The 17,729-nt window shown below is 35.9% G+C and overlaps 1 protein-coding gene across 1 annotated transcript; it reads right to left on the bottom strand.

Annotated features, from left to right (window-relative positions):
• Positions 1 to 602: 602 nt before the first annotated feature.
• gghl (gamma-glutamyl hydrolase like) lies at positions 603 to 12,058 on the bottom strand. The gene is made up of 9 exons (NM_001256222.1): positions 11,909 to 12,058; positions 11,346 to 11,460; positions 9,962 to 10,012; positions 7,270 to 7,354; positions 5,552 to 5,690; positions 3,850 to 3,956; positions 3,606 to 3,699; positions 1,215 to 1,352; positions 603 to 1,125 (listed from the first exon to the last, which is right to left on the bottom strand). The coding sequence occupies exons 1-9, from the start codon at positions 12,012 to 12,014 to the stop codon at positions 1,007 to 1,009; spliced, it is 954 nt and encodes a 317-aa protein (NP_001243151.1). The 5' UTR covers positions 12,015 to 12,058; the 3' UTR covers positions 603 to 1,006.
• Between the last annotated feature and the right edge of the window lie 5,671 nt (positions 12,059 to 17,729).

The raw sequence follows: 17,729 nt of genomic DNA, 5'->3' as shown, positions 1-17,729 counted from the left end.
TTTCGCCACGATGACAAATTATATTTCAATACTTTTGTATTAACTACAGTAAACTAACTGATAAACTAGTATAACCACATGAAAAATACTATAGTAATTTAGACATAGAGTTTATTATTATTATTTATTTATTTTTTAAACCTTTTTTTATTATAGTTTTGAAACATTACATAAAGTAAAAATACAATAATTCAGATATATATTATATCCATAAACATTACAAGAACCAAAAATAATGAAGTAAATATATAACAGGAGAAAAAAATAATAATAAAAAAATGCAAAAAAAAAAAAATAATAATAATAATAAATAAGATAAAAAAATAAAAATATTACAAAATACTTCTATACATATAAACTAAAATAATAACTTAGGATACCATCATCGACTACAGCGGGGAAAAAATTCCTTCATGAAATCTAATATTAAATCATTCTTTTTGTTTTTAATTTGCATTAGAGACTTTTTCAGATTAAGCCATAGAGTTTATTATACTGTATTATGTAGCCTAGTGATGTCAAAATGATAAGCACTCAAGTGTAACTGTAATTATTTCAATCATATTTTCCAAATTACCTTTAACAAAAGACGATTTTCAACATTTTTGTAAACATAATAGTTTTAATAACAAAACTAACAACAACTTTTGAGACTGATTACTGTTACAAATGATTAGTAAGACTAGATAACACTGACAGAATACAGTTTTTTATGATTACTAAAAGAAAAAACTGTTCATAACCTTGCCACAACATTCTGAAAACATAGCTGGATTATGTTCTTAAAGGGACAGTTCACCCAAAAATAAAAGTCCTGTCATAATGTCCTCATTCCTCACTTGTTCCAAACTTAATTCTAAATAATGCTGGGAAAAAAAACATCCATTTACTTTTTCCTTTTATTGCCTCAATTTTAGTTCTTTAGAGTGAACCGTACGTCACTTTAAATATGAGGTCTGTCTGTCATTATTACAGGCTACATGTGTTGTGCAAAACTCTTGTGTCTTTAAAAGAAATAGGACTGTTCATATGCAGAGATTTTCTCCACATAAACAGGATTGCAGTTGTAAATGAGCACGGCGCTTTCTTCTGCTGCGTCACTGAACCGATGAGTGCTTCTCCTCCCTGAAACACACACATCAGTTCCTTTATCGTTATATTTGTTCATCCAAATGAGGAATTATAACATGAGTGAATTAAGAGCCTGTGTTTACCCTCATTTACAAAGAATTGAGCCAGTAATGAAGACACGTGAACAGCATTGCTGGAGTGAGGGAAGCTGTAATGCGGGTTCCACTGAAAGCGGTTCACTTCTGGATGCCACTGAACACCGTAGAAAGGATATTTTCTGCCTGCAGACCAATGGCATTTAAAAAAATAAACATACAAATTAAAAAGTTGACTTAAATACAACCCAGGCTCATTCTGATTATGTACCCCTATATACATTTCTGGAGAGCGCCAAAAACGTTTCAGGAGCTATATTTTTTTGCAGTTTTTGTGAATCCACCAGAGGGTGCTGTTTACGCCTTTTCAGATCTCAAATTTCTCTCACGAGGGCCATTCATGCCTGCTGTTCTCACGTAAATCCACCAGAGGCCACTGTCAACTAACTGGTTCCAAGATGGCGGCTTAAAGGAAGGCTATGGCTGTGTCCGAAACCGCATACTTCCATACTATATAGTACACTAAAATCAGTATGCGAGCCGATTAGTATGTCCGAATTCATAGAATTCGAAAATCGGTAACCGAGAAGTACCCGGATGACTTACTACTTCCGGCGAGATTCTAGAGTGCGCATCCCATATATGCTGCGCTATCCCATGATGCCCTGCGAGCGAATATATGAATGGGAGTGAAGCGACACAATTGACGCAGGTAGGTCACGTGACCATGACAAAATGGCGGATGTAGTACGTCCGAATTCCATTCATACTTTTCACATTTATACTGTATAGAACGTACTTTTCTAACAACCGAGTAGTACGTTTAAATTCAAATGCAGTACCTACTGAGTAGTAGTCGGTTTCGGACGCAGCTCCTGTGTAGTTAAGCGATAGTGTCACATTGTCATATTTTATTTCAAAGCTTTCAGTAGACTAAATTTTTACACGTGCAGACTTAGCATTCTGCAATATGAGCTTAGATGACTACTTTCTGAGGCAATCAGAAAATATGCCACGCACAAAAACGCAGTTTACCAGCTGTGAAGAGGCTGACGAACATCCTGACGGCGCTAACACGACCTCATCCACAAACCCACTGTTGCAGGCGGTTGCGGAGATTACAGCTACTATCTCTATACTTATAGATGATCAAATGAAGCTGATTTTACAGCTACTGCAAATGTATATCGAAAACAGGGGCAGATGGAAGAATATCCGAATTATTGGATTACCTGAGGGCATAGAAGATGAAAATCCTACGCGATTTTTCGAGTCATGGCTTTCCGAGACCTTCGCCATCACGTATAAAGTTAGAACTGTATAACTGTATAAATTTAGAACTGACTGACCCACCCTCCTCCTTCAATAAACCCAACGAATAGTTTTCAAAACCACAGATTTACCCGCCCACCCACTTCCCTAAACCCAACCAATAGTGTTTTCAAAAGCACGTTTTCAGATCTGACCACATTCTCACCCTGCTATTTACTTGTTCATTTTATTTTTTGCCTTCTGTTTTTGTCTTTCCTGCTTTCTATAACCATTCGTCACCAGACTCGAAGCCTGTCCTCGTGGTCAACTCCACTGCATCTCAAGTCCGCTGACGTACATGGTAAGCCACTAGACAAACTGATGACAGCGGTAAAACCGTCCATATAAAGGTAAGCGGTTGGCTGGTAAGCCTGAAAAGGAACCGTAGCGTTCATTTTAAAAACGAAATACAGTCATACGTACTTCTGGCTACATATTTCATGATCTCCAGAAATGTATATAGGGCTACGTTTTCCGAATGACCCTATGTTGGTTAAATCTTTTCAAGCGAAGTGGTGTAGAGGTTTATTTTAGCTAGAAGGAGTGAGTGAGATAACTTTAAGCCAACAGAGTGTATATCTTAGTAGTTGTGTTGTGGATACATTATGAACTAAATTATAATTATACTCAACAAAAGGGCCGACAGAGATGTATTTAGGGTTGTATTTTGAAGCTTTATCATATGTGAAAACACAGCCAGGAATTAAGATCAACCTCTGATTTTTATACTCGTCTGTTCACTCAAATAAAATCACAGTAAGAGCGAAGAGATATGACACGATGCATGAATGTGCATTAAACACCCATACAGTGGGTACAGAGAGATTTGTGAGGGGTGTACTCATATATGCTGAGCACTGAATAGTCAGTTTAATATATTAAAAAATAAAGGGCGATAAATATTGTTGTAAACTCACTAGAAAACATTGCGACCAATCAAACTCAGTCTGGGATTTGCATATTAATGATCCAATTTAAATGGACAGAGTCTGAATTTTGTTCTGATTGGCCTGGTTTTTACTGGGATTTTACACTTGTTGGCTGCGTCCGAATTCGCCTACTACTCGTCTAGGTACTGCATTTGAATTTGAATTTATTATTCGGCCATTATATATATATATTGTTTACCTTCTATGGTTGAAACAAACTCAGCGCCATTTTGTGCGATGTTTGTGGAGATGACTGAGAATAAGCCAGTGAGTTTCTCATTATTCATGAAAGCCTAAAAAAAGAGGAAGAGTTTGTTATTGTTTGTTGTTCTGGTTATCAGGATTTAAATGAGTTGTGTGTGTGTGTGTGTGTGTGTGTGTGTGTGTGTGTGTGTGTGTGTGTGTGTGTGTGTGTGTGTGTGTGCGTGTGTGTAATGTTATACTTCTTTAGTCACTCCGTAATGGTGGAAGTTTGCAGTGAGCGGTTCCTCAGACAGGGCTCTGCGGAGCTCAGATGGAAAGCTGCTAAACATCCGGCTGGACAGAGCCTCTGTAAGTGGACACAAACAAATATGTTTTTGAAAGTCTCTTTAATATGTTTTTAATGCTCAACAAATCTTAATTTGATTAAAATTAGGAATATTATTACAATTTAAAATACCTACTTTTTATTTGTCTATATAATGACTTGCTTATAGTTAACCTAGTAAAGCCTTTGAATTGCACTTTAAGCAGAATACTAGTTCATTCATTCATTCATTTTCCTTTCGGCTTAGTCCCTTTATTCATCAAGGGTCTCCACAGCGGAATGAACCGCCAACTATTCCAGCATATGTTTTACACAGCGGATGCCCTTCCAGCTGCAACCCATCACTGTGAAACACCGATACACACCCATTCACACACATACACTACGGACAATTTAGCTTACCTAAATCTTCTATAGCGCATTTGTTTGGACTGTGGGGGAAAACGGAGCACCCAGAGGAAACCCACGCCAACACAGGGAAAACATGCAAACTCCACACTGAAATGCCAACATGCTAATTTATGCTAGAAACATGCTAGCAACATGCTAATTCAAACTAGAACCATGCTAATTGATGTTAGCAACTGCATAGCAACCACTCAGAACACCTTAGCAACACCTTAGCAACCACCTAGCAGCGCCTTAGCAACCATCTAGATCACTCTAGCAGCATGCTAATTCATACTAAACCCATGCTAAAAACTTGCTAATTTCAACTAGAAACATGCTAGCAACATGCTAATTCATACTAGAACCATGCTAATGGATGTTAGCAAATGCATAGCAACCACTCAGAACACCTTAGCAACCGCCTAGCAACACCTAAGTAACCACCTAAAACACCCTAGCAACAACCTAGAACACCCTAGCAACATGCTTATTTATACTTAACCCATGCTAACATTATGCTAATTTAAGCTAGAAACATGCTAGCAACATGCTAATTCATACTAGAACCATGCTAATTCAAACTAGAACCATGCTAATTGATGTTAGCAACTGCATGCAACCACTCAATACACCTTAGCAACTGCCTAGCCACACCTTAGCAACCAATCAGAACACCTTACCAACTGCCTAGCAACACCTTAGTAACCACCTAGAACAACCTAGCAAGATGCTAAATCATACTAAACCCATGCTAACAACATGCTAATTTATACTAGAAACATGCTAGCATGCTAATTTATACTAGAACCATGCTAATTCAAGTTAAAACCATGCTAATTTATGTTAGCAACTGCTTAGTAACCACTCAGAACACCTTGCAACTGCCTAGCAACACCTTAGCAATCACTCAGAGGACCTTAGAAACCACTTAGTAACATGCTAGTAATTACCTAGAACACCCTTGCAACCGCCCAACCACCACTCAGAACACCCTAGCAACCACTCCGAACACCCTAGCAACTGCCTAAATAAGTATAGTAAAATATTATGTACTGTCATAATGGCAAAGGGGACATGGTGGCGCAGTGGGTAGCACGATCGCCTCACAGCAAAAAGGTAGTTGGTTCGAGCCTCGGCTGGGGCAAAATTTCACACGAGGACTATTAAGTTTGCCTTTAGTTGTGTATAATAAGAACTGATTAATTATAGATGTTGACAGTACGCACCTGAGCTGAAGTTGAGTGGATATGTGACGTTCTCTGCAGTGGTTTTACTCAGCAGGTTTTCTCCAGCCACCAGCACAGTGAGCAGCTGAAACCCCAGACATGTTCCCCAGATGGGAAAGTAGTCGCCTTGATCATTCGCCTAAAAAACAAACACCTTGCTAACATCCATTGATATTTACATAGATGTCGCTTACACCCCCCCCCCCTCTCCTGCTTTCACTTCTCATTCTAATGGACAACCCAAGCTCATTCTGGAAACGTAGCCCCGCGGACGTTTCTGGAGACCGCGATTTTACGTGGCCGGAGGTACGTAAAGGCCGCGTTTGGTTTTTTTCGAGCGAACGCTGCGGGGCGGTGTGGCGCCGCTTCGCCCCTTCTCTTCGCGCTAGCCGGCCGACGGCTCGCCTCCGAGTGGAGGGCTTTTCCGATGCAATCAGTTTGTCCGCTTAGCTCACAGCGTTGCGTCGGCGGAGCGGAGGCCCCGGAAGAGGAGGAGCCGGCCGCGGTGGACGACGACCGGGATCGAGTCCGGGGAACAGCAGGTTCCGGAAATCAGGTAAGACGAAAAACGGAATCCGAAAAAATAAGGGCGAGAACGTGGCGGCATCCGAAAACGCGGTCGAAATCGAAGACGAGGGCTTTTGCTTTTTTTTTTTCTGGACGGCTTTTGCGAACCGTCGGTCGGGTTTAGGGAAGGAGGAGGAGGAGGAAGAGGAGGGCGGCCGAGTCGGCCGATCCAGCGGCTATTCGCGCGAGAACGGCGCGGGCGCGAACGGCGCGCGCTCCCGAGAGGCGCCCGCCCGAGACGTGAATAAGCGCGCACAGCCGCCTCTCGCGGATCCGCGAAAACAAAAACCGCTTGAATACGTACCTCCCGGGACGTAAATCGCGGTCCGCAGAAACGTCCACGGGGCTACGTTTCCACAATGAGCCCGGGTTGCTAATGGAGGGAGCGATTCGTTTGTGAATGAATCTCCGTTATGAATGACTCGTTCACTTAGCCGACAATAATACAAGTTTCTGATAGCGCAGCGTCTTGTTGTCATATTTCATTTCCATTGTTAGCTTATTTTATTCACCAAAACTAGCATAGGCCTAGTATTCAGTGCAAGTTGGTGCTCCTTTGCTTTATGGTCAGGGCAGTAAGAGACTGTATAATCATCAAAACTTGTTGAGCACAAAAGTTCATAACATGAACTTATGAAAATGACCTGCCTATGAAATGTTCTGCCTTTGTGCTTTGTTTTCTTTGTTTGCTCATTACTACACCTGTACACAGCGCAACAGTCCAGCATTTTAACATTGGCTTTAGTCTTGACTAGTCCGGTTGAATGACTTTTGTTCTGGGAGCCCTGTACAAATGTGGCGGCGATATTGACGCATGCTCAGGGTCTGTATGCAATATCTAGTGTATCTACCTATGGCTAACATCAAGAAGACCAAAATAAAAAACACCTATATAGAACTATGAAACATGGAAATATGCAAATGACATATATAACATTAACATTCATATTTTGACTTTACACACAGTGGGGAAAATAAGTATTGAACACGTCACCGTTTGCTTCCGAAAATATATTTCTAAAGGTGCTGTTGACTTGAAATTTTTACCAGATGTTGGTAACAAGCAAAAAGAAATCCATAAATGCAAAGAAAACAAATCTAATTATTTTGCAAAATGTTATGCATAATATACTGTAATTCACATGCTTTACCTTAAGCGCAAGTCTGAAGTAAAAGCCAGCGGTGCGAGCGAAGTCAGACGTCTCCAGATTCACTGCACCTCCGATGAGAAAAAGACTGATGTAGAGACACAGGGAAACGTTTATCTATTAATTTACATGGAATAATAGTGTTTTAATGTAAATCACAGCTCTTAACTCCCACATTCCAAGCTTCATTCAGATATGATATGACTGTATTTAAAGACACAATAGACTAAATAGAGATAAACAGAACCAACTAGATGAAAACTTTCAAGACAAACTTTAAATCATGTTTAAGAAAACCTTGTTATCATGTGTTAAGACAGCAGGATTAAACACATTGCTAGCTTGTTTTAATAAGCTGATAACCTAAATAACCTAACCTATAGCATTTGTAGCATATTGCTAGCATGTTTCAACATCGTTTACATCTTTAAAGATGTTGCTAACATATTTATTATGTGCTAAAACAAGCTGCTAACATGAATTTTAGCAAGTTGCTAACATGTAGCACAATTGACTACTGTAGCTTGTTTGGTTCAAATTGCTACAGGTTGGTAATGTTTTAACATTTAAACATGTTGCTAATATATTTATTATGTTCTAAACAAGCTGCTAACGTAGCAGAATGTTAACATGTTTTGGCAAGCTTCTAACATGTAGCACAATTGACTACTGTAGCTTTGGTTCAAATTGCTACAGGTTGGTAATGTTTTAACATTTAAACATGTTGCTAGCATGTTTATTATGTTCTAAACAAGCTGCTAATGTAGCAGAATGTTAACATGTTTTGTAAAGTTGCTAACATCTAGCACAGTTGCTTACTGTAGCTTGTTCATATTGATATATTGAGATATTTTAACATTTAAACATGTTGCTAACATGTTTTTTACGTTCTAAACAAGCTGCTTACGTAGCAGAATGTTTTGGCAAGCTTCTAACATGTTGCACAATTGACTACTCCAGCTTGTTTAGTTCTGTTTGCTACATTAAGATAATGTCTTAACATTTAAACATGTTGTTAACATGTTTATTATGTGCTAAACAAGCTGCTAATATCTAGTAGAAAGTTAACATGTTTTGGCAAGTTGCTAACATGTAGCACGATTGACTACTGTAGCTTGTTTCGTTCATATAGGTATTGAAATGTGATGTTTAACATTTAAACATGTTTATTAAGTGCTAAAACAAGCTGCTAACATGTAGCAGAATGCTAACATGTTTTAGCAAGTTGCTAACATGTAGCACAATTGACTACTGTAGCTTGTTTAGTTCAAATTGCTACAGGTTGGTAATGTTTTCACATTTAAACATGTTGCTAGCATGTTTATTATGTTCTAAACAAGCTGCTAACGTAGCAGAATGTTAACATGTTTTGGAAAGCTTCTAACATGTAGCACAATTGACTACTGTAGCTTGTTTAGTTCATTTTGCTACATTAAGATAATGTCTTACCATTTAAACATGTTGCTAACATGTTTATTATGTGCTAAACAAGCTGCTAACAAGTAGCAACATGTTAAAATGTTTTGTCAAGTTGCTAACATGTAGCACAATTGACCACTGTAGATTGTTTAGTTCAAATTGCTACAGTAAGGTACTGTTTTAACATTTAAACATGTTGCTCACATGTTTTTTGTATACTAAAACAAGCTGCTAATATGTAGCAGAATGCTAACATGTTTTGGCGAGATGTTAACATGTAGCCCAATTGACTATTGTAGCTAATTACTTGTTTTAACATGTTGCTAACATGTTTATTATGTGCTAAACAAGGTGCTAACATGTTTTGACAAGTTGCTAACATAGCACAATCGACTACTGTATTAGACTACAATCGTTTAATGTTTTAACATTTAAACAAGTTGCTAACATGTTTATTATGTGCTAAAACAAGCTGCTAACATGTAGCGGAATGTTAACGTGCTTTGGAAAGTTGCTAACATGTAGCATAATTCACTACTGTAGCTTGTTGAGTTCACTTTGCTATGCGAAGGTAATGTTTTAACATTTAAACATGTTGCTAACATGATTTAGCACTCTGCTGTGCATGTTTCAACACAATTTTCTAGCCTAATACCACAGAATATCACAGAAGATTTCAACGGTTTCCACTTCAAGTAAAATGCCTTTCTCACATTTTAACCATCAATACTAGTCGTTTTATGCTTTCGAGTGGGATTTTTACATATTCCATGAATATTTATTAGCTTCATTTCCCAACAGGAGGCAGCAGAGGCACACAGAACCAATTAATACAATTTCCATTACAACCAATAGAATTTCTAGTAAAACCATTAGAACTTCTGTGATGATTTATATTGTTGTTTTTAGGCAGACATGTTGTCTAAGATTAGTTAGAACAAATACATCTGTGACAAGTATTAGTTACATCATATCTTGGCTCAATTTAACTTTGTTCATTTGAATTTATTTTGTAGAGATTAACCCCGATAGATTATAAATGATGTAGTGACCAGAACAATCTGAAGATCTGGTCCAATTTAGGTAGTTCCAGCTTAAAAGCTCTAGTGTTCATCAGAAATGTTATTGTCAAGCGTGTAATAATCATGTTCAGTACTATGATGCATCATTTTCTCTACTGGCTTAAATACTGGGAAGATAATGATCATAACATCATCATAACACTGATGACATGTATAGCTTTGATAATACTCTGATAAATATGAGGAGAACGTACCCATTTATTGACTTGAAGAGCTTTTCATGTTCTGCAAAACTCTGGTTTAGCCTGTAATAGGAGATGTATGTTTATTAGTTTTGGTCAAACAGCACATTTTGTTAAATTCAGCAGTCTAAGATTCTTTAAAAGTACACTTTTCATAACTTTAAATCAGTTTAATTTAATAACTTCATTAGTGCACTCATACAATCTCTTCTTAATTGACTTTGACGGTTGATGTTTCAATAAATAATGTTTATTTTTTTTAAAAAGCTATTAATAAATGACATGCTAATGATATATGAATATAATGAACATTATTTCCTTATTAAATAAAGCACATGAATGCCATGGACGCTTCCCTGCTAACATGAGAGGCTGCATGATATTGGAAAAATCTAACATGGCGATATTTTTTTATTTTGCGATATGAATAAAATTTTATCATAAGACTTTTTCTATTTTAACAATCTAAAATCGAATACGCATGGTGCAAAAGCATTAAGGGCGTGTCTGAATCCACTTTTGGTATTTAAAGGATGGAAAATTATACCCTGTGCCTCGGCGCATGGTCTAACATGGTTGAGCTTATTCTCTAAATGAGTTCTGGGTGTGTTTTGAGCATAACCTGCATTAAACCAATCAGAGTCTCATCTCTCGTTAGCTTTAAGAGTCAGTTTTGTCGCACCATGGTGCGTTTGATAATTACATGGCAGACTTTGTAAGTAAAAACTGAACGCTTCTCTAGTGAGGAAACAGTTAAACAGCATCTGCAGTGCGAGGATTAAGAACGAGCATGGTGTTTGGTTGCGGCTGGAAGGGCATCCACTGCATAAAATATATGCTGGATAAGTTGGTGGTTCATTCCGTTGTGGCGACCCCTGATTCATAAAGGGACTAAGCCGAAAAGAAAATGAATGAATGAATGAATAAATGAATGAATGAATGAATGAAACGTAAGAAAAACTTTTGATTAATGTTATCCTAACTAAAAAGTAAATGTAATAGTCTAAAAAAAATTAAAACAATGTTATTGTTGTATTAAATGCACAGTTGTGTCAAATTTTAACACTTTCCTTCGGCTTAGTCCCTGATTTATCAGTGGGTCACCACAGCGGAATGAACCGCCAACCATTCTGGCACAGTGGACGCCTATCCAGCCACAACTCAAATTTAAACAGCACATCTTCGACTTACTTTGAATTACTTGAAGAGAGACACTTTCATGACTTTATATGAATAATGTCAAACTAAAAATCCAACAAAATTTAATTTATCAACCCACAAACTTGTCAAATAAAGTCTGTAACAAAAGTATCAAATACCTCTTCTTTATTCCTTGAGGAAAATGAGCCTTTTAAACATTGCTGCAGCAAATTAATTATTAATAAGCCAGGCTTACCTAATTGGCACAACTCTAGCTCCAGCGGATTCGATGTACTTCACATATGATGAAGGGATGTATGTGTTCCCGAACTTTCTCATAACCTCACTGTCCACTTCTTGCGTCAAAATCCCTACACAGGTGAATAAAAGGAATATGCATCAGATTTACTAGCACACGTTTGTTGTTATTTATTCAGAAAACACAGTAAACCACCAACACCAAACAAAATATTCCTAACAATGTTGAAAAAGGCAGCCATTGACATCTATAGTAGAACAAAAATGGCTAAAGTCAATTTTTCCCAGTATTTTTCAGTATATTTTCATTCAGTATTTTTCATTTTTTCTTAGTGTTCACCAAAAGAAAGAAACCCAAACATGTTGGTAACAAGTGGAGTTTGAATAACGATGACAGGACTTTCACTTTTGGGTGAACTGCCCCTTTAAGAACTAAGTGCGTCTGATCGCAGACTGAGGAAATAAGAGTAAGCTCTGGCAACAAAAAGTCAAATAAAACACTCTGAGGTAAAAATCACTGCATATCTGTGTTATTTATAGCATAAAGACATGAGTTTTTACCGATGATAGGTCTGTCGTTTTCAGCCTCGTCTCCCAGCGGTGCAGCAGACACATAAACACACACACAAACACACGCGCACGCGGACACGAGCACGCTGAAGCCCATTGTACATGAACGCAGATCTGTCGACACGAGCCCAACAAACTGACTCCTCATTTACTTATATGATAATTCATATAGAGTGCGAACTGAAAGTCATAAGATGGGCGGGGTTTGTACTTTTTGTAGGAAGGAAAACACAGGTTTACAGTAAATACCGCTCATACCAGCTTGTTCTGGACGTGTTGTGTAAGTTCGTGAAAAATACATCAGCCACATTCTCCTCACACAAGGCCAGAAGTTCCTATGTGTTTAAGGAACTCGTGTTTTCCATACAGTTCTCATGAGTGTTTATCACGAGCTGTGGACTCAAGCGAAATGGTGTGACATCAGCAATATTGAGCTTTATTGACGTTTTAAATGAAGCTTGGCTGAATCTAGTCAAACCAGACTGCAGGAAATTACTGCAGATAAACCAGTTTTCATTGCATTGCATTTTTATCAGCTTTCATGTCACAGTTTCACAATAGCCATCAATTTTTACCATTAAAATGATTGTACTATTTGCAAAACCATGCATAGTTAAGCAATATATTAATCAGAATTGACTGTTTTTGATCTATATAATGAATGATTTAAAAGCCCAGGGAACTCATCTTTAAAAAAACAATTAATTTAATCTTCTAGGGCTTGAGATCAACAATAGTGAGTTTACACTGTAACTACATGATGATGGTCCAGGATCAACAACATTAGTGAATTTACACTGTATTTAAATGATGATGATGATCCAGGATCAACAATAGTGAATTTACACTGTATTTAAATGATGATGGTCCAGGATCAACAATAGTGAATATTCACTGTATTTAAATGTTGATGGTCCAGGATCAACAATAGTGAATTTACACTGTATTTAAATGATGATGATGGTCCAGGATCAACAATAGTGAATTTACACTGTATTTAAATGATGATGGTCCAGGATCAACAATAGCGAATATTCACTGTATTTAAATGATGATGATCCAGGATCAAAAATAGTAAATAATCACTGTATTTAAATGATGATGATGATCCAGGATCAACAATAGTAAATATTCACTGTATTTAAATGATGATGATGGTCCAGGATCAACAATAGTGAATTTACACTGTATTTAAAAGATGATGATGATCCAGGATCAACAATAGTGAATTTACACTGTATTTAAATGATGATGATCCAGGATCAACAATAGTGAATTTACACTGTATTTAAATGATGATGATGGTCCAGGATCAACAATAGTGAATTTACACTGTATTTAAATGATGATGATGGTCCAGGATCAACAATAGTGAATTTACACTGTATTTAAATGATGATGATGATCCAGGATCAACAATAGTGAATTTACACTGTATTTAAATGATGATGGTCCAGGATCAACAATAGTGAATTTACACTGTATTTAAATGATGATGATGGTCCAGGATCAACAATAGTGAATTTACACTGTATTTAAATGATGATGATGATCCAGGATCAACAATAGCGAATTTACACTGTATTTAAATGATGATGATCCAGGATCAACAATAGTGAACTTACACTGTATTTAAATGATGATGGTCCAGGATCAACAATAGTGAATATTCACTGTATTTAAATGATGATGATGGTCCAGGATCAACAATAGTGAATTTACACTGTATTTAAATGATGATGATGATCCAGGATCAACAATAGTGAATTTACACTGTATTTAAATGATGATGATGGTCCAGGATCAACAATAGTGAATATTCACTGTATTTAAATGATGATGGTGGTCCAGGATCAACAATAGTGAATATTCACTGTATTTAAATGATGATGATCCAGGATCAACAATAGTGAATTTACACTGTATTTAAATGATGATGATCCAGGATCAACAATAGTGAATTTACACTGTATTTAAATGATGATGATCCAGGATCAACAATAGTGAATTTACACTGTAATTAAATGATGATGATCCAGGATCAACAAAAGTGAATTTACACTGTATTTAAATGTTGATGATGGTCCAGGATCAACAATAGTGAATTTACACTGTAATTAAATGATGATGGTCCAGGATCAACAATAGTGAATTTACACTGTAATTAAATGATGATGATGATCCAGGATCAACAATAGTGAATTTACACTGTATGTAAATGATGATGGTCCAGGATCAACATTAGTGAATTTACACTGTATTTAAATGATGATGATGGTCCAGGATCAACAATAGTGAATTTACACTGTAATTAAATGATGATGGTCCAGGATCAACAATAGTGAATTTACACTGTATTTAAATGTTGATGATGGTCCAGGATCAACAATAGTGAATTTACACTGTATTTAAATGATGATGTTCCAGGATCAACAATAGTGAATTTACACTGTATTTAAATGATGATGATGATCCAGGATCAACAATAGTGAATTTACACTGTATTTAAATGATGATGATGATCCAGGATCAACAATAGTGAATTTACACTGTATTTAAATGATGATGATGGTCCAGGATCAACAATAGTGAATTTACACTGTATTTAAATGATGATGATGATCCAGGATCAACAATAGCGAATTTACACTGTATTTAAATGATGATGATCCAGGATCAACAATAGTGAACTTACACTGTATTTAAATGATGATGGTCCAGGATCAACAATAGTGAATATTCACTGTATTTAAATGATGATGATGGTCCAGGATCAACAATAGTGAATTTACACTGTATTTAAATGATGATGATGATCCAGGATCAACAATAGTGAATTTACACTGTATTTAAATGATGATGATGGTCCAGGATCAACAATAGTGAATATTCACTGTATTTAAATGATGATGGTGGTCCAGGATCAACAATAGTGAATATTCACTGTATTTAAATGATGATGATCCAGGATCAACAATAGTGAATTTACACTGTAATTAAATGATGATGATGGTCCAGGATCAACAATAGTGAATATTCACTGTAATTAAATGATGATGGTCCAGGATCAACAATAGTGAATTTACACTGTAATTAAATGATGATGATGATCCAGGATCAACAATAGTGAATTTACACTGTATTTAAATGATGATGATGGTCCAGGATCAACAATAGTGAATATTCACTGTATTTAAATGATGATGGTGGTCCAGGATCAACAATAGTGAATATTCACTGTATTTAAATGATGATGATCCAGGATCAACAATAGTGAATTTACACTGTAATTAAATGATGATGATCCAGGATCAACAAAAGTGAATTTACACTGTATTTAAATGTTGATGATGGTCCAGGATCAACAATAGTGAATTTACACTGTAATTAAATGATGATGGTCCAGGATCAACAATAGTGAATTTACACTGTAATTAAATGATGATGATGATCCAGGATCAACAATAGTGAATTTACACTGTATGTAAATGATGATGGTCCAGGATCAACATTAGTGAATTTACACTGTATTTAAATGATGATGATGGTCCAGGATCAACAATAGTGAATTTACACTGTATGTAAATGATGATGATGATCCAGGATCAACAATAGTGAATTTACACTGTAATTAAATGATGATGGTCCAGGATCAACAATAGTGAATTTACACTGTATTTAAATGTTGATGATGGTCCAGGATCAACAATAGTGAATTTACACTGTATTTAAATGATGATGTTCCAGGATCAACAATAGTGAATGTACACTGTATTTAAATGATGATGATGATCCAGGATCAACAATAGTGAATTTACACTGTAATTAAATGATGATGATGATCCAGGATCAACAATAGTGAATTTACACTGTATTTAAATGTTGATGATGGTCCAGGATCAACAATAGTGAATTTACACTGTATTTAAATGATGATGTTCCAGGATCAACAATAGTGAATTTACACTGTATTTAAATGATGATGATGATCCAGGATCAACAATAGTGAATTTACACTGTATTTAAATGATGATGATGATCCAGGATCAACAATAGTGAATTTACACTGTATTTAAATGATGATGATGGTCCAGGATCAACAATAGTGAATTTACACTGTATTTAAATGATGATGATCCAGGATCAACAATAGTGAATTTACACTGTATTTAAATGATGATGATCCACGATCAACAATAGTGAATTTACACTGTATTTAAATGATGATGATCCAGGATCAACAATAGTGAATTTACACTGTATTTAAATGATGATGATGATCCAGGATCAACAATAGTGAATTTACACTGTATTTAAATGATGATGATGGTCCAGGATCAACAATAGTGAATTTACACTGTATTTAAATGATGATGATCCAGGATCAACAATAGTGAATTTACACTGTATTTAAATGATGATGATGATCCAGGATCAACAATAGTGAATTTACACTGTATTTAAATGATGATGATGGTCCAGGATCAACAATAGTGAATTTACACTGTATTTAAATGATGATGGTCCAGGATCAACAATAGTGAATTTACACTGTATTTAAATGATGATGATCCAGGATCAACAATAGTGAATTTACACTGTATTTAAATGATGATGATGGTCCAAGATCAACAATAGTGAATTTACACTGTATTTAAATGTTGATGATGGTCCAGGATCAACAATAGTGAATTTACACTGTATTTAAATGATGATGATGGTCCAGGATCAACAATAGTGAATATTCACTGTAATTAAATGATGATGATGGTCCAGGATCAACAATAGTGAATATTCACTGTATTTAAATGATGATGATGATCCAGGATCAACAATAGTGAACTTACACTGTATTTAAATGATGATGGTCCAGGATCAACAATAGTGAATTTACACTGTATTTAAATGATGATGGTCCAGGATCAACAATAGTGAATTTACACTGTATTTAAATGATGATGATGGTCCAAGATCAACAATAGTGAATTTACACTGTATTTAAATGTTGATGATGGTCCAGGATCAACAATAGTGAATTTACACTGTATTTAAATGATGATGATGGTCCAGGATCAACAATAGTGAATATTCACTGTAATTAAATGATGATGATGGTCCAGGATCAACAATAGTGAATATTCACTGTATTTAAATGATGATGATGGTCCAGGATCAACAATAGTGAATTTACACTGTATTTAAATGATGATGGTGGTCCAGGATCAACAATAGTGAATATTCACTGTATTTAAATGATGATGATCCAGGATCAACAATAGTGAATTTACACTGTAATTAAATGATGATGATGGTCCAGGATCAACAATAGTGAATTTACACTGTATTTAAATGATGATGATCCAGGATCAACAAAAGTGAATTTACACTGTATTTAAATGTTGATGATGGTCCAGGATCAACAATAGTGAATTTACACTGTATTTAAAAGATGATGATCCAGGATCAACAATAGTGAATTTACACTGTATTTAAATGATGATGATGATCCAGGATCAACAATAGTGAATTTACACTGTATTTAAATGATGATGATGGTCCAGGATCAACAATAGTGAATTTACACTGTATTTAAATGATGATGATCCAGGATCAACAATATTGAATTTACACTGTATTTAAAAGATGATGATGATCCAGGATCAACAATAGTGAATTTACACTGTATTTAAAAGATGATGATCCAGGATCAACAATAGTGAATTTACACTGTATTTAAAAGATGATGATGATCCAGGATCAACAATAGTGAATTTACACTGTATTTTAAATGATGATGATGATCCAGGATCAA

The sequence above is a fragment of the Danio rerio genome, chromosome 8 (assembly GCF_052040795.2).
Source record: "Danio rerio strain M-AB ecotype USA chromosome 8, GRCz13ab, whole genome shotgun sequence".
NCBI lineage: Eukaryota > Metazoa > Chordata > Actinopteri > Cypriniformes > Danionidae > Danio > Danio rerio.
This window is presented reverse-complemented; position numbering and strand designations above follow the sequence as displayed.